This window comes from Macaca fascicularis, chromosome 1 (genome assembly GCF_037993035.2).
Source record: "Macaca fascicularis isolate 582-1 chromosome 1, T2T-MFA8v1.1".
Lineage (NCBI taxonomy): Eukaryota > Metazoa > Chordata > Mammalia > Primates > Cercopithecidae > Macaca > Macaca fascicularis.
Window position 1 is genome coordinate 109,606,534 of NC_088375.1, and position 22,331 is coordinate 109,628,864.

General features: G+C 45.5%; 1 protein-coding gene and 1 long non-coding RNA gene across 8 annotated transcripts in view; both read right to left on the bottom strand.

Annotated features, from left to right (window-relative positions):
* Positions 1 to 11,311: 11,311 nt before the first annotated feature.
* Positions 11,312 to 11,614, bottom strand: LOC141407167 (uncharacterized). The gene is made up of 2 exons (XR_012414733.1): positions 11,518 to 11,614; positions 11,312 to 11,426 (listed from the first exon to the last, which is right to left on the bottom strand). It is a non-coding gene; the product is annotated as an uncharacterized lncRNA (long non-coding RNA).
* An 8,542-nt stretch (positions 11,615 to 20,156) lies between these two features.
* TUFT1 (tuftelin 1) overlaps positions 20,157 to 22,331 on the bottom strand; it is a 44,607-nt gene continuing 42,432 nt past the window's right edge. For all 7 annotated transcript variants that reach the window (XM_073995430.1, XM_005541877.5, XM_005541874.4 and 4 more), the window contains one exon: positions 20,157 to 22,084. In XM_073995430.1, the coding sequence (XP_073851531.1) occupies positions 22,021 to 22,084 (64 nt within the window). In that variant the 3' untranslated portion in view covers positions 20,157 to 22,020. The remainder of the gene's footprint in view (positions 22,085 to 22,331) is intronic.

Genomic DNA, 22,331 nt, shown 5'->3' on the forward strand with positions numbered 1-22,331 from the left:
CCTGAGCCCAGGAGTTGGAGGCTGCAGTGAGCTATGATCCCACCATTGCACTCCAGCCTGGGTGACACAACAAGACTCTGTCTTTATTTTATTTTATTTATTTATTTATTTATTGAGATGGAGTCTCGCTCTGTCACCCAGGCTGGAGTGCAGTGGCATGGTCTCGCCTCACTGCAACCTCCGCCTCTGGGGTTCAAGCTATTCTCCTGCCTCAGCCTCTCAAGTAGCTGGGATTACAGGCATGCACCACCATGCCCAATTAATTTTTGTATTTTTAGTAGAGACAGGGTTTCACCATGTTGGCCAGGCTGGGCTGGAACTCCTAATCTCAAGTGATCCTCCCACCTCAGCCTCCTAAAGTACTGGGATTACAGGCGTGAGCCACCATACCTGGCCAAGACACTGTCTTTAAATAAATAAATAAATAAAGTTTCTAGAAGAACTATGATTATCCAAATCTGGATCCCATGCCCAGGTCATGTGCCTAAGAAGAAAGCTTGCTGTGTAGATGCTAAACAATAGCTAGTACAATCAGCACAGGTTTAACTTGAGGGAGAATTTATGTCAGCTTAGCGTGTAATTCTCATTCTGTTGGCTCTCTATCAGCATTCTATAGCTGTAGTGTTCCCTTTCCCTGGTCGTCTTCATATCATGCCCCTGTCTTCCACTTTGCCATAACATCACCTCTCTGAGGTTCACTGGGTTTCCCATTGGAAAGAAAAGTTCCAATGGCTTTGGCTGGGCACGGTGGCTCACGCCTGTAATCCCAGCACTTTGGGAGGCCGAGGCGGGCAGATCGCCTGAGGTCAGGAGTTCAAGACCAGTCTGACCAATATGAGAAACCCTGTCTCTACTAAAAATACAAAATTAGCCAGGCGTGGTAGCACATGCCTGTAATCCCAGCTACTAGGGAGGCTGAGGCAGGAAAATTGCTTGAACGCAGGAGGCGGAGGTTGCAGTGAGCCAAGATTGCACCATTGCACTCCAGCCTAGACAATGAGAGGTAAACTCCATCTCCAAGGAAAAAAAAAAAGAAAAAAAAGGAAAAAAAAAAAGAAAGAAAAGAAAAGTTCCCTGGCTCTTACAGCCACACTGGCTGCCTTTTTTTTCTGTCATGCCCTCTCACTACATCGCACTGTCATGCTTCAAAGGCCACTCCCAAATATCATTATCATTTTTCACTATCCTTCCAGCAGCGACTACCTAGGAAATTGTCACTCTATTAACTGTGTTTCTCCCTCTTTTCCAGTGCTTCCCCCACCTTTTTTTCTTAAAATCACACTCAATTTTCCAAGGGTCCCTTTTCCTAGAGATTACCTCCCAGGACCAACACTACAGAAATAATACAATAGATCAGGAGATCTCATAACAAATAGACCAATGAGGTTTCTGCATTGTTAGCATTATCCAATGGGAAAATGTGTGAGACTTGGGTCCTCTGCTTTGGTTCCTGTTTAGCTTTCATCTTTAATACATCCTTAGAATGCTTTTGGCTGCAAGCACAGAAAATTCAAAAGTTTAAATAATAAAGAAATTTAGTGTTCCACATAAGTGTCAAGATTAAAAGTGGAGAGTCCCAGAGTTGGTTATTTTTTTTATCTTTTATTTTTTGAGACAGGGTTTCTCTCTGTAGCCCAGGCTGGAGTGGAGTGGTGTGATCTTGGCTCACTGCAGCCTCAACCTCCTAGGCTCAAGTGATCCTCTCACCTCAGCCTCCCCAGTAGCTGGAACCACAGGCACATACTAGCACACACAGTTAATTTTGTGTTTTTTTTAGAAATGGGGTTTTGCTATATTGCTGAGGCTGGTCTTGAACTCCTGGACACAAGCAATCCACCTGCTTTGGCCTCCCAAAGTGCTGGGATTACAGGTGTGAGCCACTGCACCCCCCACCTAGAGTTGGTTAATTTAGTGACTCATTCACATAGAAGATCCAGATTCCTTTTCTTTTTTCTTTTTTTTTTTTTTGAGACAGAGTCTCGCTCTGTCGCCCAGGCTGGAGTGCTGTGGCCGGATCTCAGCTCACTGCAAGCTCCGCCTCCCGGGTTCCCGCCATTCTCCTGCCTCAGCCTCCCGAGTAGCTGGGACTACAGGCGCCCGCCACCTCGCCCGGCTAGTTTTTTGTATTTTTTAGTAGAGACAGGGTTTCACCGTGTTAGCCAGGATGGTCTCGATCTCCTGACCTCCTGATCCGCCCATCTCGGCCTCCCAAAGTGCTGGGATTACAGGCTTGAGCCACCGCGCCCGGCCCAGATTCCTTTTCATCTCTCCCCTCTGCCATTTTTGGTGTATCATCTGGGCCATTTGGCTAACTCCTCTCATGGTGGCAAGATAGCTGCTGAACTCCAGGTATGACCAACACACATGGCCCCAACAGTGAGAAGCAGAAAATAGGAAATTTCATCCTGAGTCTATTGGAAAAGCAAGAAACCCTTTCCAGTAGCCTTGCATCAGCTCTCTTTCATGTCTCATGAGACAAAAGTATATCACATGATAAGCCACAGAACTAATCACTGGCAAAAAAAAAATGCCATGATTGACTTAAACTAATCAAAACTTACTCCTGGGTCCAACAGGAGACCCATCCCAGTGTGAGGAGCTTGCCAGTGAAAACCAGAACAAAACTGGGGGTCAGAGAAGGATGGGAGCAAGGGGGACGGGGGAGGATGGAGTTGAACAAGCAGCCAATTATATTCAATGCACTTCTCCAGTTTGGTCCCTCCAACTGTAAACTACAGATGGAGACATTTCAATAAATAAGATTTTGCAGGACATGCTTGTCAAAATTGTTTAATTAAAAAACAGACAGGCTGGGCGTGGCGGCTCACACTTGTAATCCCAGCACTTTGAGAGGCCAAGGCGGGTGGATCACCTGAGGTCAGGATTTCAAGACCGGCCCGGCCAACATGGTGAAACTCCATCTCTACAAAAATACAAAAATTAGGCAGGCATAATGGTGAGTGCATGTAATCCCAGCTACTTGGGAGGCTGAGGCGGGAGAATTGCTTGAACCTGGGAGACAGAGGTCGCAGTGAGCTGAGATCACACCACTGCACCCCAGGCTGGGTCACAGAGCAAGACTCCGTCTCAAAAAACAAATATAAAAACAATGAGACACGTGCTACAACATGGATGAACCTTGAAGACATTATACTAAATGAAATAAGCTAGTCACAAAAGGACAAATATTGTATGACTCCTTTTATACGAGGTTCATAGAGTAGCCAGATTTATACAGACAGGAAGTAGAATGGCTGTTGCCAGGGGGAAGGAGGAGTGGGCAACCCCTTATTATTTAAGGGGTTCAGAGTTTCAGTTGGGGAGATGAAAAAGTTCTGGAGATAGATGGTGGTATTGGTTGCACAACAATGTGAATGTACTTAATGCCACAGAACTGTATGCTTAAAAATGGCTAAAATAGGCCAGGCACAGTGGTTCATGCCTGTAATCCCAGCACTTTGGGAGGCTGAGGCAGGTGGATCACAAGGTCAAGAGATCGAGACCATCCTGGCTAACACAGTAAAACCCCATCTCTACTAAAAATACAAAAAATTAGCTGGGCATGGTGGCGGGCACCTGTAGTCCCAGCTACTCGGGAGGCTGAGGCAGGAGAATGGCATGAACCCAAGAGGCAGAGCTTGTAGTGAGCCAATATCACGCCACTGCACTCCAGCCTGGGTGACGGAGCGAGACTCCATCTCAAAAAAAAAAAAAAAAAAAAAAAACGCCAAAATAGTAAATTTTATGTTATGTATATTTTTCCACGATAAAAAAATGTTGAATACAATAGTGAGGCTATTTAAGATATAGAGCAAAGAAATTGTGCTAAACTTGAAAAAATTTTCACTAATAACCCTAATGTTGAGCTTTTGGGCTATTTTAATATGTGAGTGACAGCCATTTCCCAGCCTTAGCGATCATTTCTGTCCTAGTCATGTGCCATCCTCTTTCCTCAGACCCATGGTTGTTTTGACTGAAGTACAAGTCAAAAAATTCCACCCCCAAGGAACTCCCTGCAAGGGAGTCCCCAGCACAGAATGGAATCAACCACGACACTCACTTACCTTTCCCCTTGAAGGTGACCCTCGCTTTTCTTCTTTTGTTGTGTAGTCGTCCTTTTTCAGTACAGCTGGCTCTCCCCATATCCATGCCAAGAGCCTTTGGGACCAGGAGGCAGGGAGAGCCAGAGAGAAGCACAAGCACAGAGCACCAGCTGATACTGGCAGCTCTGGAAATGTCTATTTACTGACAACACACATGTACTCATATGGACTGATTCCTCCGATGTTTGCAGATGAGGCTGAGCTGTGGGGAGCTGTACAGAGAAGTGGCAGCCATGTGTCCAACCTCAACACTCATTTATGGAGGGCCAGGTCATTCCACCTGAAGCTACCAAAGCCCCACACCATGTCCAATGCCCAGAGCAAGCAAGAGGCCTATTCAATCCAATTACATAGCCTTAAAATCAGAAGTCATCTATTCACATTTCAGCTACTCACTCCACACAGTCTTTTCTGAAAAAATCAGGGACTGTAAAGACCTTCAACATTGCAACACCTACCACCCCTTTAATTCATGTCCCAGAGCTTAATCACATTATCAGAAAATTTCTCCTTACATGTCATCTTCTGGGATTAAAATAGACTCTAAACAGCCTCCATCAAATTTTGAATGATGTGTGCCCTCCAGTGCACAAACATTAAACGTTAGCATTCAGTTCTCTGCGTTGAGCTCCTGATGCAAGTGCCCCAGGGCTGCCTCTGGGAGTGATTGTCTTTTGTTCAGTGATCCTGGTCAGTCACCTGGAAAAACACTCTGCTGGTTACAGGAAGGAGAACTCATTTCAGTTCTGCCAGCACTGACCGAGTACCTACTACCTGCCAGGCACTGGGTCAGGGCTGCAGACACGAAGATGAATAATCAAACCCTTCTCTTAGGAATTCTCCGGCCTGGGGGAGATGCAGACATGAAAACAAACAAGTACTGTACACTGTGATAAGTTTTGTGCCAGCTGCGGTGGGAGCCCTGATGAAGGATGATTAATTCTTTCTGAGGATTCTCTGGGGGAGTCAGAGAAGACTTCACCAAACAGATGTCATTTGAGTGGGGTTTTGAAGGATGACTAGGAGCTTCTCAGAAAGATAAGGCAGGGAAAAGAATTTCAGGCTGAAGGAAGCACACATGGAAAGGCAGAGAGGTGAAGGAAGACATGGTGTGTCTCAGAAACAACTGCCAAGGTAGCAGAGGTCCAGAAACGAGACTGAACGAGTAAAGCCACAGGCAGCTTAATCCTGACCATGACCCCTCCGCAGTGCAGGGAGAAGAAAGGCAGAAACAAATTGAAGTTCTAGCCCTATTGCTGCTGAGTAAACATTATTTTTCTAGATGAGGATGATATCCTTAAGTCTTTGTTCCACGAGTGTTCTAGATCTTCTGCAAGATTATAATCTACTAGTGAGAACTATCTTCTCAAGGGATTCGGGCCTTTTACATTTGGAAAGGTCATTGGACAGATCATCTGGAAACTTTTGGGAAGCTGTGTTGATTTGAAATGTCATTATTGCTGACTGGAGCTCTGAAGAATCAGCCATTTGACAGAGGACGGAACCAGGGCTCAGAGAGGTAAAGGGGCCACCCGACCTCATCATGGTAATGAGAGGTGACAATTTGCTAGCAGCCCTCACTCTCAGCACCTCCTCGGCCTCGGCGTCCACTCTGGCGGTGCTTGAGGAGCCCTTCAGCCTGCCACGGCACTGTGGGAGCCCTTCTCTGGGCTGGCTGAGGCTGAAGCTGCCTCCCGGTGGGGCAGGGCTCGGAACCTGCAGACGGCCATGTCTGAGCTCCTCCCTCTGCGGTGGGCTCCCGTGCAGTCTGAGCCTCCCTGAGGGGCGCCGCCCCCTGCTCCATGGCTCCCGGTCTTATCGACAGCCCAAGGACTGAGGAGTGCAGGTGCAGCTCGGGACTGGCGGGCAGCTCTGCCTGCGGCCCCCATGCAGTATCCACTGGGTGAAGCTAGCTGGACTCCAGAACCCAATGGGGACTTGGAGAACGTTTATATCTAGCTGAAGGATTGTATGTGCACCAATCAGCACTCTGTGTCTAGCTCCGGGTTTGTAAATACACCAATCAGTACTCTGTGTCTAGCTCAGGGTTTGTGAATACACCAATTGGTACTCTGTATCTAGCTAACCTAGTGGCGACTTGGAGGACCAGCGCTCTGTGTGTCTAGCTCAAAGGATTGTAAATGCACCAATCAGCACTCTGTGTCTAGCTCAGGGTTTGTAAATACACCAATCAGCACTCTGTGTCCAGCTCAAGGTTTGTAAATATACCAATTGGTTCTCTGTATCTAGCTAACTCTGTATCTAGCTAACTAGCACTCTGTGACTCTGTGTCTAGCTCAAGGATTGTAAACACACCAATCAGCACTCTGTCAAAACGGACCAATCAGCTCTCTGTAAAATAGACGAATCAGCTCTCTCTAAAATGGACCAATCAGCAGGATGTGGGTGGGGCCAGACAAGGGAATAAAAGCAGGCTGTGGGCGCTAGCGGGCGGCAATGGGGTTGGGTCTGATTCCATGGTGAGGCAGGCTTGGTCTTCAGCTCATTTTGATAACTCTTGGTGCAGCTCTCTCTTTGGGTCCATGTTGCATTTTAGAGCTGTAAAACTCATCATGAGGGTCTGCAGCTTCATTCTTGAAGTCAGTGAGACCAAGAAGCCACCAGTTTCAGACACAGTAGGATAAGCCAGGCCAGCACCCAGCACTCCTTGCCACCCTCACTGAGCTTCCTTTTTTTTTTTTTTTTTTTTTTTTTTTTTTTTGAGATACAGTCAGCATCTGTCACCCAGGCTGGAGTGCAGTGGCGCCATCTTGGCTCACTACAAACTGTCCCACAGGTTCAAGCGATTCTCCTGCCTCAGCCTCCCGAGTGGCTGGGATTGATTACAGGCATGTGCCACCATGCCCGGCTAATTCTTGCATTTTTGGTAGAGATGAGGTTTCGCTATATTGGCCAGGTTGATCTCAAACTCCTGACCTCAAGTGATCTGCCTCAGCCTCCAAAAGTGCTGGGTTTATAGGTGTGAGCCACCATACCTGGTCTGTCCTTCCTTTTATCTCCTTAAGGAGCCCAGGTTGGTACTCTTTTATTCAGTGGATATGTAATAATTCTGGTTATTTCATCCTCTCCAGAAAAAAAAAAAAAAAATAGTGCGTGGTTTGGTGGACTTTCTGGAAACTTCCAGAACCAATTCTTCCTGAGTAAGGGCATATTAAACACGAGCAGGTCGGGTGCAGTGGCTCACTCCTGTAGTCCCAGCTCTTTGGGAGGCTGAGGCAGGTGGATCACAAGGTCAGGAGTTCGAGACCTGTCTGGCCAACATGGTGAAACCCCGTTTCTACTAAAAATAGAAAAATTAGCCAGGCAAGGTGGCAAGTGCCTGTAATCCCAGCTACCCAGGAGGCTGAGGCAGGAGAATCACGTGAACCCAGGAGGCGGAGGCTGCAGTGAGCCGAGATCGCGTCACTGCACTCCAGTCTAGGCAACAGAGCGAGATTCCGTCTCGAAGATAAACAAACATGAGCAAAATGAACTGAAACTTCTCAAGGAACTCTAGGTAAAACTGGTCTAACACATGAGCCTTATAAATTAGTTTTTTTTTCCCATCACCTTTTAGTCTACCAAAAATTTTACCAGTCTTAAAATCCTCCCAGTTCTTTTCAGTTTTTTTGTTTTGTTGTTTGTTTTGTCTGTTTATTTTGAGACAGGGTTTAACTTTGTCACTCAGGCTGGAGTGCTGTGGCATGATCTCAGCTCACTGTAGCCTCAACCTCCTGGGCTCAAACGATCCTCCCACCTTAGTCCCCCAAGTAGCTGGGACTACAGGCACGCACCACCATGCCTAGCTAATTTTTTTGTATTTTTAGCAGAGACAGGGTTTTGCCATGTTGCCCAGGCTGGTCTCAAACTCCTGACCTCAAGTGATCCACCCACCTCAGCCTCCCAAAGTTGCTGGGATTACAGGTGTGAGCCACCACACCCGGCCTAAAATGTTCCTAGTCCTTCTCAAAACTCTGCCTCTGATGATGTGAGGTGTAAAGCAGACTAACCTAGGACAGGGACAGATTTTCAATTTTTCATAAAATATCCAGTGTCTTTTTAGACTTCTTTTTTTATCCTTCTGGTGCCAAGCCTAATTTACAAAATTGCTCCCTCATCTCATCCTAATTTGGCTGGCCTCTGTTTGCTAAAGAACTGAATTTGGAATTTACAACATGATAACTACAGAGACCCAGGTAGGTCTGAGGAGACAGCCTGCTTGTCTTCCTGTGAGGCCCGGAGGCGGACACCTGCCCAGGTGCTCAGAGCCTTGCTGCCCTCTAGTGGTTGCATCCTGGGCGTGCAGGAGTACCTCGACTTCGCAAATGAAAAAAATCCTCGTTTTCAGGTTCACCTGAAAACGAGCTCTGAAAGTATTGTCTTCCCCTCCGAAGACCCATGGAATTCTAGAGCTAAAAGGGAACTTAGTCCATCCCCTACTTTTCTCGTTTTGTTTTGTTTTTGTTTTGTTTTGTTGTGTTTTGAAGAAGCCTGAGGATCAGAGAGATTGGGTCCTTCAGCTAAGAACCTGCAACAGTTAGAGAAGTAGACAGGAATAGAATCTCCCCGCTTCCCCACACCCTTATTAAAAGACAGGGAAGGGAGAAGAAGTCACCAGTTGAAATTTAGAAAGGCACAAGATGCAAAAGAGTTGTGTACTCTAGTGAGCCAAATGAGCCCAGGGGATCGTGGAGGATCTGGCTAAAGGCGGAGTTCTCCCCATCAACCACTCCCCTCACCCGCGGCCTCCCCAGAAAGCTTCTGCTTCCCCAGGAAGCTACTTTGTAAGTGCATGCAAGCCTCGGATAGGGACCATCTCTCTGCTGTTTTTTCAACTTTCCTTAGGTCAAGGACACTGCACTCCAACGTAGATCTAGATTTTTGTCCAAATTTCAACCTAAAGTAATTTACTCCCCCACCCCCACCATTGGGCCTCGGTTTCCTCATCTGTCAAATGAGGGAATTGGATCAGATGCTTTCTAAGGTTTCTTTTAGCAGTGATAGTTTATGATTGTCTGCCTCTTGGCATACAAGTGTTGATGAAAAGAGTCAAACTATAAAATATTTGAAGAGATTTATTCTGAGTCAAATACGAGGGACCAGTGGCCTGTGACATAGCACCCAGGAGATCCTGAGAACATGTGCCCAAGGTGATTAGGCCACAACTTGGTTTTACACATTTTAGGGAGACATAAGGCATCACTCAGTACATGTAAGGATGTACATTGGTTTAGTATAGAAAGGTGGGACAACTGGAAGGGGGTTGGGGGAGCTTCCAGGGCACAGGTAGATTCGAAGATTTCCTGATTGGCAATTGGTTGAAAGAGTTAAGTTATTGCCTAAAAACTTGGAATCAGCTGGGTGCAGTGGCTCACGCCTGTAATCCCAGCACTTTAGGAAGCCGAGGCGAGTGGATCACCTGAGGTAAGGAGTTCGAAACCATCCTGGCTAACATGGTGAAACCCTGTCTCTACTAAAAATGCAAAAATTAGCCAGGCATGGTGGTGGGCCCCTGTAATCCCACCACTCAGGAGGCTGAGGTGGGAGAATTGTTCGAACCCGGAAGGCAGAGGCTACAAAAAGCTGAGATCGTGCCACTGTACTCCAGCCTGGGTGACAGAGCAAGACCCTGTCTCAAAAAACTAAAATAATAAAAAAGTATTCCTTTCTATTGGAATCAATAGATACTTGTCTATTAGAAGGTTGGAATCAGCACCCAACTGATTCCAAGTCTTGAGAAAATAACTTAACTCTTTCAACCAATTGCCAATCAGAAAATCTTTGAATTTACCTGTGCCCTGGAAGCTCCCCCCAAACCCCTCCCAGTTGTCCCACCTTTCTATACTAAACCGATGTACATCCTTACATGTACTGATTGATGCCTTATGTCTCCCTAAAATGTGTAAAACCAAGTTGTGGCCCAATCACCTTGGGCACATGTTCTCAGGATCTCCTGAGTGCTATGTCAGGAATCAATAAAATTGGAATCAATAGAAAGGAATATCTGAGTCAAGATAAGGGATTGTGGAGACCAACCTTCTATCATACAGATGAAGCCTCCAGGTAGCAGGCTTCAGAGACAATAGATTGTAAATGTTTCTTATGAGACTTAAAGAGTCTGTTCCATCAGTAATTCCAAAAGGGATGAGGGTATGATGAGGTATGTCCAGCTCCTGCTTCTAACCTGAACTAGTTTTTTGGGTTAACTTTGGAATGCCCTTGGCTGAGAAGAGGGGTCCATTCAGATAGTTGCAGGGGGCTTAGAATTTTATTTTTGGTTTACACAAGCGTCTGGTGGCAGTACTAGACTGGTGGCAACTTGAGGGCAGAGTCTGTGTATCTTTTCCTCTTCACATCCTCAAAGCCATACCCTATATCTTCTCTGACATTGAATGCTAAAAAAATTTATTTATTTATTTTTTATTTATTATTTGTTTTTAAGACGGAGTTTCACTCTTGTTGCCCAGGCTGGAGTGCAATGGCACGATCTCAGCTCACTGCAACCTCTACCTTCCAGGTTCAAGTGATTCTCCTGCCTCAGCCTCCTGGGTAACTGGGATTACAGGCACGTGCCACCACACCCTGCTAATTTTTGCATTTTTAGTAGAGATGGGGTTTCACCATGTTGGCCAGGCTGGTTTTGAACTACTGACCTCAGGTAAAATGCCCGCCTGGGCCTCCCAAAGTGTTGGGATTACAGGTGTGAGCCACTGCACCTGGCCAAAAAATACTTATTAACAATTACTAACATATTTAGCATGTGCTGTGTGCCAAACGTGCCACATAGGATCCCCTCATATGGCTTTGTGCTGGCCACTGCCACACCCATGAGATTGTCAGGCATAGCACTAAGCACAAGGGCTCTGGAATCAAATCACCTATGACCTAGAACTGGTTTGACACTTTCTACCTGTGCATCCTTGGACAAGTGACTTACTGTGTCTCAATTCCCTCATCTGTAAAATGGGGATTAAATGACAGTGCATATAAGCACTTGGTAAATGTTCTAATTAGACAGGCATTATTATTTTGGTTTTATAGATTAGGAAATTAAGGCTTAGAGAGCTTAAATAACTTTTCCAAACTAGCATGGCCAGTAAGTAACATATCTAAGATTATGAGAAAGATCCAAAGCCCATGCTAACTCCTTAAACTCTATGCTACACTATTGCCCTATTGTTGAATGATTGAATACAAGAACAAGTGAATGAATGGATGAGATTATTTATTGCTGATGGCAACGATAATATAGCTGGCATTTGACTCTTCCATAAGAAGGATATTGGAACCAGAATCTGTCTCTTCCTCATTCCCTAGGACCAACTAAGAAAGAAAATGAAAACAATAATAATTAAAAAAAAAAACAAAAACAGAAGTGCCTCCTTATGACAAAAAAAAATATATATATATATACCGGTTTCTTCTAAATCAGGAGTGTTCAATCTTTTGGCTTCCCTGGGCCACACTGGAAGAAGAAGAATTGTCTTAGGCCACACATAAAATACACTAACACTAACAATAGACAATAAGCTTTAAAAAAAAAAAAAAACTGCAAAAGAATCTTAATGTTTTAAGAAAGTTTATGAATTTGCATTGGGCCACATTCAAAGCCATCCTGATGCAGCCCAGGATGGCTTGATTGAATAAACTTGTTCTAAATCAGTGAGCACTTATTAACTATCTACTTTGTGGCACTATTAGCGCTGGGCACTGTGGAATTAGAGATATCCCTGACCTTTAAAAGCTTGCAGTCTCTCTGGGGAAAGAAACAAATGCAAAGTCTGAATTATAATGCAAGACAGTACATTATGACATCCTACAACAGGGGAATACAGATGATCTGTGTTGAGCAGAAAGGGAACACCGCACAGGCTTGAGAATTCTGGGAGGCCTTCATAAAAGAGAACACAGGCTAAGTCTTAAAGAATGAGTAACTTTCTTTGATGTTATCTTTGATTATTTTCTCTCCTTTGTCTCCTGCATTCAGTTGGTCGGTCACCAAGGCCTATCAGTTCTTTCCCAGTGACTCTCACACCAACGGTCCCTTTCTTTCCAGTCCAGCGGCCATTATCACAGTTCAGCCCCTCATTGCTTCATGCCTGGAGGTGCCCTAACATCCATTACTTGTTTCCTTGCTGCCAGACTTTACCTTTTCAATCATGCTGTCTGCCTCTTTGGGATTAGATTTCTTATTTTATCATGTCACTCTAGTGATTCATTCATTCCAATTTCTCTTCAACTAATATTTATTGTGTATCTACTATGTGCCAGGCACCACTCTTCTAGATACTAGGGATTCAGTGTTGAACAAGATAGGCAAGAAAAATCCCTGCCTTGCCAGAACTTACATACTAGTTTAAACAAAAACAAACAAAAACCTCTAATGGAGACCTTTCACTTTAAAGATTAGAGTGCAGGCCCGGTGCGGTGGCTCACGCCTGTAATCCCAGCACTTTGGGAGGCCGAGGTAGGCAAATCACTTGAGATCAGGAGTTCAAGACCATCCTGGCTAACACGGAGAAACCCCATCTCTACTAAAAATACAAAAAAAAAAAAAAATAGCTGGGCATGGTGGCAGGTGCCTGTAGTCCCACCTACTCAGGAGGCTGAGGCAGGAGAATGGCACGAAGCCAGGAGGCAGAACTTGCAGTGAGCCAAGATCGCGCCACTGTACTCCAGCCTGGGCAACAGAGCAAGACTCCATCTCAAAAAGAAAAAAAAGCCAGGCGCGGTGGCTCAAGCCTGTAATCCCAGCACTTTGGGAGGCCGAGACGGGCGGATCACGATGTCAGGAGTTCGAGACCATCCTGGCTAACACGGTGAAACCCCGTCTCTACTAAAAAATACAAAAAACTAGCCGGGCGAGGTGGTGGGCGCCTGTAGTCCCAGCTACTCGGGAGGTTGAGGCAGGAGAATGGCGTAAAAACCCGGGAGGCGGAGCTTGCAATGAGCTGAGATCCGGCCACTGCACTCCAGCCTGGGCGACACAGCAAGACTCCGTCTCAAAAAAAAAAAAAAAAAAAAAAAAAGAAAAAAAAAAAAATTAGCCAGGCATTGTGGTACATGCCAGTAATCCCAGCTACTTGGGAGGCTGAGATAGGAGAATCGTTTGAACCAGGGATGGGGAGGTTGCAGTGAGCTGAGATCACACCACTGCACTCCAGCCTGGGTGACAGAGCAAGACTCCGTCTCAAACATAAACAAAATAAATAAAATAAAATAAAATAAAATAAAATCCAGACTCTCCCCAGAAGGCCCACTCCATTTGTCTCTCCTTGCCCTCTTGCCACTTTCCCAAAGGTCTCTTCAGCTGGGCTCACCATCCCCCACATATGCCGCATTCATTTCCAACTCAAGCTTTCTTCCTGCCGATCTACCTGCCCAAATCCTTCGGAGCCTAGTTCTAGCTCCACATCCTCCCCACCCTTCTCTCATGTTAGCATTTTACATATTCCATGACTATTCATCTATTTCACATGCTGCTGTTTTTCTCCCATCCATCTGACGAGAGTGCAGACTTCTGGAAGGCTACAACCCTGTTCTATATTTTCCATCCAGACATCCCTATGGTACCTGGCTCAATATCATGCAAATAATAGGTTCTTTCTTTTCCTCCTCCTCCTCTTTTTCCACCTAACAATAACAATTAACATCTGTGAAGCACTTTACAAAAGTGTTTTCAAATACATTATCTTCCATAAGCTATACAATACCCTTGATTCAATCATCAGTAAATATTTAATGGATTAATAGGTCAAAAGAGGAAGGCACTGCTGGTAAAAGAAATCACACCAGTAATTGTACAAAGACAGGAATGATCCCAGTAAGTGCAGAAGGCAGCAAGAATACAGCCTAGCTGGAGAGAGAGTAAACACTCTAGAAAATTTAGATAAAAGAATAAAGGTAACAGAAAACAAAAACAAAGGCAAAACCCACCCCACTAACATATTAGCATTTAGGTGTATTTATTTCTAGCCTTTCCAGAAACATTTTGTTTTGCAAAGCTGTAATAAATGTCCATAAAATTTTGTGTCCTACTTTTTTCACTTAACATTCTAAGCACTGTTCCCTGATGCGACATAGTCTTCATAACAGCCATTTGTAGTGAATGCATAATATCCCAGACTGACTGCATCCTCATTTACTTACCCGTTTCTCTATTGTTGGACACATGTTGTTTCCTATTTTATATGATTATAATAAGCACTGCAACAAACCTCTTCTGCAGAGAGAAGAAATGAAAAGAAGCTGGATCTTTGGTGAGACCTCAAGCTTGTCTATGCAGGCTCACTTGAGTCTAAAATGTCTCTGAACTTTTCTGTCACTTCAGCCAGTAACACTGGTCCTTTGTTGTTTAAACCAATTGCAGTCACATTTTCTCCAACTTGTAGCCCATGTTATCCTACCTAACACAAGATGTTTGAGGGCAAGAGCAAATTTGTATTGTTCACTGCCGTGTCCCTACCTGAATCCTTGGTCAAAGACACAGTGGCCTGCAGAGAGCAGGAACTTAATAAATATGTGCATTGAAAATAATATGAATTTATTTACTTGCTGTTGAGATGGAGTCTTGCTCAGTCGCCCAGGCTGCAGTGCAGTGCCACAATCTCAGCTCGCTGCAACCTCCGCCTCCTGGGTTCAAGTGATCCTCCTGCCTCAGCCTCCTGAGTAGCTGGGGCTACAGGCACACACCACCACACCCAGCTAATTTTTGTATTTTTAGTAGAGACTGGGTTTCGCCATGTTGGCCAGGCTGGTCTCGAACTCCTGACCTCAGATGATCCACCCACCTTGGTCTCCCAAAGTGCTGGGATTACAGGTGTGAGCCACTGCGCCCGGCCAGAATATGAATTTTTAATGAACTATCTATTCTTATCCTGACCACTGATCTAGTAGAATCTTAGTATTTGTATCAATTTGTTTGAGCTGATCAATAAAAATGTTGCCTATTCACCACATTTGTCACCAACAAGTCCTCATTCTTTGGGCCTTTAGTTTAATTCAGAAATTTTACATTTTTATGAACTAAAAATGTTTTCCTTCATGACCTTCAATACTAACATTCTAAATGTATCTCCTTTTGGATTTGATATTCAATTGTATTTTCTTCTAGTTTTTCTACAATTTGTAATATTTAATTAATTTATATAGAATTTAGGTATGCCGCTTAGTTTCTTTTTCCCAATTATTATTATTATTATTTTGAGATGGAGTCTCACTCTGTTGCCCAAGCTGGAGTGTGGTGTCGCAAACTTGGCTCATTGCAACCTCTGCCTCCTGGGTTGGAGCAATTATCCTGCCTCAGCCTCCGGAGTAGCTGGGATTACAGGTGTGCGCCACCACGCCCAGCTGATTTTTGTATTTTTAGTAGAGATGGGGTTTCACCTTGTTAGCCAGGTTGGTCTCGATCTCTTGACCTCGTGATCCACCCATCTGGGCCTCCCAAAGTGCTGGGATTACAGGCGTGAGCCACTGTGCCCGGCCTTTTCCCAAATTTTTAACCAACTGTTCAAATGCCTTTCTCCCCGTTAAGTTGCAATGCTTCTTTTATCCTTTTCAAATGCTTATATTGTATAATTGGGTCTATTTCTGCCTAGCTAGTCTCTTAAATTGATGTATAAGCTATATAATGTTTTGCTATTTGCCAAGACTAATAATCCTCCCAAATTAGCTCTGCCTTCAAAATTTTCTTTACCATTTTCCCATGTATTCTTCCAGATGGAATTTTAAAATAATTATATCCAGTTCTAAAAAGACTCTATTGAATTACAATGTAACTCACTGTAATTACACAAAGCCTAAAAATAAAGAATTGACATCTTTACCATTTTAAGTTTCCATCCAGGAAAATTTTTCTTCATTGTTTTCCCATCTTTCTCCAGAAAATCTGGTCATTTTCTTCACATAGGTCATTGACATTTCAAATAAAGGTTATGCCTAGGTATTTTCTATCTGTTGTTATATTTTGCGTTGTTTTCTAATTGAGATACTGCTGGTGTGTATAGGAAAACTTGCTACTTGCCAAGACAGTCCACCCTGCTCTAATTGTCAATGGATTCTTTTGTTTCTTAGCTATCTCCCTGCAACTACCCGGCACCACCCAGATTCTGCCCTCTGGAGCAAAACTGCTGCTGCTCCTCCCAAGGGACCCACCTTCTCTTTGGAAACTGCTATCATCCTTCTTTTGTCCTGGCTAAATAGCCCTGACTGATAGAAACAACACTGCATTTGGGGAAGATTCAAATGACAGTGGTAGGGAGGGTGGATGTGGGGCAGATAAGAGGCTGGAGGTGGAGATCAGCAAGGACTGGCTTCAGTGGTCATCTAGGCTTCAAGAGATGAGTTGAGACTGTGAACATGGGAAGGCGCACTTCTGAGATATATTCCTTTTTTTTTTTTTTTTTTTTTTTTAACAAAGTCTCACTCTGTCTCCCAGGCTAGAATGCAATGGCGTGATCTCGGCTCACTACAGTCTCCACCTTCTGGGTTCAAGCGATTGTTCTACCTCAGCCTCCAGAGTAGCTGGGATTACAGGCGTGCACAATCACACCCAGTTAATTTTTGTATTTTTAGCAGAGATGAGGTTTCGCTATGTTGGTCAGGCTAGTCTTGAACTCCTGACCTTAGGTGATCTGCCCACCTTGGCCTCCCAAAGTGCTGGGATTACAGGCATGAGCCACCACGCCCAGCCCAAGAGATATTTCAACAGAGGAAACATGAGGACCTGTTGACAAACTGGATTTAAGGGATAAAGGGACAGGGAGCAGTTTGGAAGGAAGTCCATTTTGGACCTCGACCCTGAGATTACAATACAGTCAAGGACAGAGGTCTGTCCTCTAAACCAGTGTTCTTCAGATTTGTTCCCACAGTAAGAAATATATTGTACATAGCAGGCCAGTTCACACACAAGCACATATGGACAAATATAAAACAGACACAGAACCGGGCGTCATGTCTCCCGCCTGTAATCCCAGCACTTTGGGAGGCCGAGGAGGGCAGCTCACCTGAGGCCAGGAGTTCAAGACCAGTCTAGCCAACATGGTGAAACCCTGTTTCTACTAGAAATAGAAAAATTAGCCGGGCATCGTGGCACACGCCTGTAGTCCCGGCTACTTGGAAGGCTGAGGCAGGAGAATTGCTTGAACTCGGGAGGCAGAGGTTGCAGTGAGCCAAGATCATGCCACTGCACTCTAGCCTGGGTGACAGAGCGAGACTCCATCTCAGAAAATAAATAAAATAAAAACAAAACAGACATAGGGTGATAAAACTCCTGCAGACATATACAAGTTTGGGCCTGGAATCCTAGTGAGAGGAAGGGCTGGGTGTATAATCAGCACTGAATTGATAGATTGAGTCACAAGTACTAATGACTTCCTTTCCCTCGGCTGTCTGAGGTCCATTGGTCTAAGACTTGACGACCAACACCTTTTAGGAAATTAATTATCCTGCTACTACTATCCACCCTCAATTCTGTGTCCCAGGGGGCTCCAGGAGAAGAGAAATTCCAGCAGAAAGGCCACACACATTTTGTGTTTAAAGTAGGTCTCACTGCCACAGAGCATGCTGTGCTAGAAATTACCTTTAAGAAACATCTTTATCTTCAGCCTGGGTATGGATTTTCCTTGGAGAAAGAGGGAATAGGGAATATTTAGTCTCCAACTTTGGAGTTTCAAGGCCATCCTGCTTAGAACTTGGACAGGGAAGACAGGAAACAATTTCTCCTTGCAAAGCTAAAGTCTTAAATTGAAGTGTGAAAAAAGAGGCCAAGGGCCCTAGGCTAACACCTGTTGTTGAGTCATAGACTGAAGGAGCTCAGGCCCGAGCTCAGGCCCAAGCTCAGTGATGCTTGGCTCTGAGGAATGAGGAAGCCAGGGGATTATTAGAAGCCCTGCAGAAAACAGCAACACACACTAAAGAGCTGGTTAAAGAGGGAAAGCTGCTTGCTTTTCCAACCCAAAGGTTGTTACCCTTCTCAGTCAAATTAAGTTGCCTTTTTTTTTTTTTTTTTTTTTTGTGATGGAGTCTCGCTCTGTCGCCCAGGCGGGAGTACGGCGGTGCAACCTCGGCTCACTGCAAGCTCCGCTCCCGGGTTCACGCCATTCCCCTGCCTCAGTCTCCTGAGTAGATGGGACTAGAGGCACCCGATATCACACCTGGCTAACTTTTGTATTTTTTGGTAGAGACGGGGTTTCACTGTGTTGGTCAGGCTGGTCTCAAACTCCTGGCCTCAAGTGATCCGCCCCCCTCAGCCTCCCAAAGCGCTGGGATTCCAGGCGTGAGCCACTGCGCCCAGCGTAATTAAGTTGCTTTAACTCCTGTCATGTCAGAGCACCTTTCCAAAGTGGAAACACTTCCCAGTGGGACATTTCATAGCAAAAGGTACTTTTAAATAGAGATGAAAATGAGCCAGTCAATTCTTGGCCTTAGAAACTTAGTTTGAAAAAAGTTCCAGTGCACCATTTGCTTGAAATACTGTGTCACTGCCAGGCTTTTTCCTGTGCAGGGGAAGGAACAGACGAAGATGGGGAAGACAGGGGCAGTTGTTCGGCAGGCAGGGTGCTGCTGCTGCTTTTCCCATGCTGGGCTGACGCTCCAGGTTTATAGGACGCTGTTGATGACGGCTGCATGTCTGAGCAGCTCTCAACATCCAGCTCAAAGAAACAGGCCTTCATGGCAGAGGTCCCAGGGAATCAGACTATCCTCCCTCCACAAAATATTAAGGCAGCACAGAGGAGCTGGCTTACAAATGACAAAACATAGGCAATAAACAGGCCACTGAAGCCAGGAGCACCTTACTGGCCACACCCTTTCTTCAGGCCCTGAACACTATCTCATTCTCCTTCAGTCCCCCATTCTCCATCGCTAATTGACAAGATAGCCAAGATACAATCTATATTTCCCAGACTACATTCCCTTTCCAAGCCCCCCCGCCGCCCCCGCTCCCCTGCAGCATGCCTCTATTCTCTTTGGCTGTGGTGTAACTAAACTCTAGGAAATATACACCAGTGGCATGTTTTTGTCCAAGGACTCTCTCAGACCCCTGGTTCGAGTCTCTGGAATGCCTCCAGACCTCTCCATTATCTGCAACACAAATCTCAGTTCCTCCCACTGAGCCCAGGATGCCCGGCGGGAGCCTCCGTTTCGTGTAGGGCAGCACACTCACTCCAGTATTCCTCCAGCTCTGAGTCTTCTTGGCACCTTGGTCAACCCCGCCCTGCTTCCATCCTGTTAATATTCTGAGAGCAAGTACAGTCTAGATCTACCCATGCCAAACAAGACTGCCAGAGAAAGAAGAGAGCCACGGGTGTCAGAAGACAAATCCAGGTTTGGAAAGGAAAGAGGTTTCCAATGCGTTTGAAGCCTGCGGTGTGAATTGGCTGAGAAGCAGGAGAAGGGGGAAGAAGAGAAATCAGAGAAAAATATACACTCTTTCAATTGAAGAAGAGAACTGGGAGCTAGAAAGGAAATAAGCCAGGGATGAGGGGGCGTTGTGTTTCTGGTTTCTTTGGCCCAGAGAAGATTCGCGTAAATTCAGCTATGTCCCCATTTGGCCCTGCAGTCAACTGCCTCCTTGGCAGAAAGAAAAAGAAAAATCATGAGACTAATTGAATGATGCCCAGAGACAGCCAGAAACGAACCCCCTTGAACAGCTGCAGTCAGCATTTCCAGGGTGCTTTTCATTTCTGCAAAGGGCATGCAGTTACTCATCTACCTCCAGTGCTGCTGGGTCTATCTCTATGTAATCACAGGACTCTACCTTTGTCTCTTCCAAATGAGACACAATGCGGCCAAGCTTAGGGATCCTACAAGGCCACTGCTCCAGAGAGGGTCAAAGCTAAAGTTAGGGGCTGCCTCCTATAATCACGACTCAGACCACGGAGCTGAGCTGCTTCTAATACCTCTATAAATGCCACGAAGTCCTCATGTCATGGCATTTGGGATGTTTGGACCACACCTCCCACATGTGGATAACAGGGTGCCCATCTTCCAAGAAGCACAACAATTTTGTTCTTTCATCCCCCCTGAAAAGTGAAAGGAAACCAGACCAGGAGGTCAAAAGAGACACATTAACATAATTTATTAAATTCGCCACACAAAGAATATGCCACAGACAACAATATCAGAATGGGAAGAAACATGGAGATCACCTGCTCTGACCCCCTCATTTTACAAATGAGGGAACTCCCTGAAGTCCCAGGGCATTGTTATGGGCAAAGCCAGAATATGAGCCCAGTCTTGGGACACAGAAACACACAGACTTAAGGCTTCTGGTTGTGAGCCACATAGAGCCTAAACACTTAATCCACATTTGTTTTGAATTTTTCTGATTCCTATAGTAGCATACTCTGATGCCTATCTACTTCTCAAGGCTGTAGGAAGAGCCCTAAAGAAAAACACCATGGGCCGGGCGCAGTGGCTCAAGCCTGTAATCCCAGCACTTTGGGAGGCCGAGGCGGGTGGATCACCTGAGGTCAGGAGTTCAAGACCAGCCTGGCCAACATGATGAAACCCCACCTCTACTAAAAATACAAAAATCAGCCAGGCGTGGTGGCATGCCTATAGTCCCAGCTACTCGGGAGGCTGAGGCAGGAGAATCGCTTAAATCCGGGAGGCGGAGGTTGCAGTGAGCTGAGATCGCGCCACTGCACTTCAGCCTGGGTGACAGAGTGAGACCCCGTCTCAAAAAAAAAAAAAAGACAAGAAAAAAAGAAAAACAATAAAAAAAGAAAACCATGATGACCTGCAGGGTCATTCAGAGCCAGAATAAAAGACTAATTATGGAGCAAGGAGTTCGGAAGGGCTAGTGAAGAACTCATCTGGGCCCCAGAAGAGTCCTGATTGCCCTTTTTCTCCAACAACCTATACTCTGACCCCAAAGCCTCAGGGAAAGTATACTCACCTTCCTGAGCTGCAGATCAAGTTTGAAAGAGAAAGGGAGAAGAAACAGGCAGAGGAAAGAGAAAGATTTATAATAGTGTCACTCTGACAGCTCTCCCAGTTTCAAGCAAATCCAAACATTGCAAGAGAAGGCTATAGAACTCTGGTATTATATCAATCATGAGATGTAAGCAAAACCACCAATAACTTAGCAAAATAAATACAAAGAGGATTTTGCTGGGACTGGTGGAACCCAGTGGAAACAGTTTTTAGGCTCTGGGTCAAGAAGACTGAGGTGTGCCTGGTGGTGTGCACCTTAGGGAAAATCCCTAAAGAGACTCTGGGAGTTTTCACAGTAGAGAGAAGTCACACATAACTGTCTGTAGCCCTAGAGATTTTTTCTGCAAAAGGCTACTCCCTGAATGTACATGCCCTACTCCCCAGAAAGACACCACCACCCAAAGCTTAGGTTCACTGGCTCTCACCAGGCCTCGCCAGGTAACTCCACTATCTGTCTGCAGGAGGCCAGGTCAGCGTAGGCTGCAGGTGGAGCAAGTAGAAAAACAAACAGTTTGTTGCTAAGAACTGAGCTGTGTTTGTGGAAGGAACTTCATTCCCCCAGGACACTCTCCAATCACTCTGGACATCTGTGTCTCCAGCTTTTAGGGCTGAGGCAAATCTTGTCAACTCTCCCAATCTGATGAAGGCCTGGCTTATGGGGCAGCCAGAGTCCAGTCTACAACAGAAGGGAGGCTCTCTACAGAGAAAAATAGTCGCTGTAGGAATATAGATACTGCCCTGTCCTGCTCGCAGGACAATGTCTTCCAAAGGGCTGCAGTTGCCTTGAATAGGTGCTCATGCTCTGTCTGCCCAGCATAGAGTGGCCAGGAGCTTGGGAATGGTGAGACACAGGAGCCCTAAGTCCTGGGTGCAGCCAGGGGACAGTCAGAAAGTCAAAGTCAGCGCTAACAGCCAACAGGGGCGGTGGGCTTCTCCGAGGCAGAGGCAGCAGCAATGGCAGCATCCATCTCCAGGCAGCTCAGGTTTCCACCACTCGGATGACAGGCATGGGCTTTGGGCTGGGGGGCTTGGATATCCTAATACTGAAAAGAAGGTTGGAAACACTGAGCTGTGCTGGGAACAGCTGTGTTGTGGCCCACCCTTCACAGAGCCTGTGGAATCTTCACATTTGCCTCTGGAATCTTACACTGCAGTGCCGGCTGATCACTTGGGTTCCAAGTGCTTTAAAATGGTAATTATTCAGTGACATCTAAGAGAAGATTTGGGGCATGATACATGTGTCTTGTAGCAAGGGTGAAGAAAAGAGAGGGGCAGTTAAACAACTGAGAA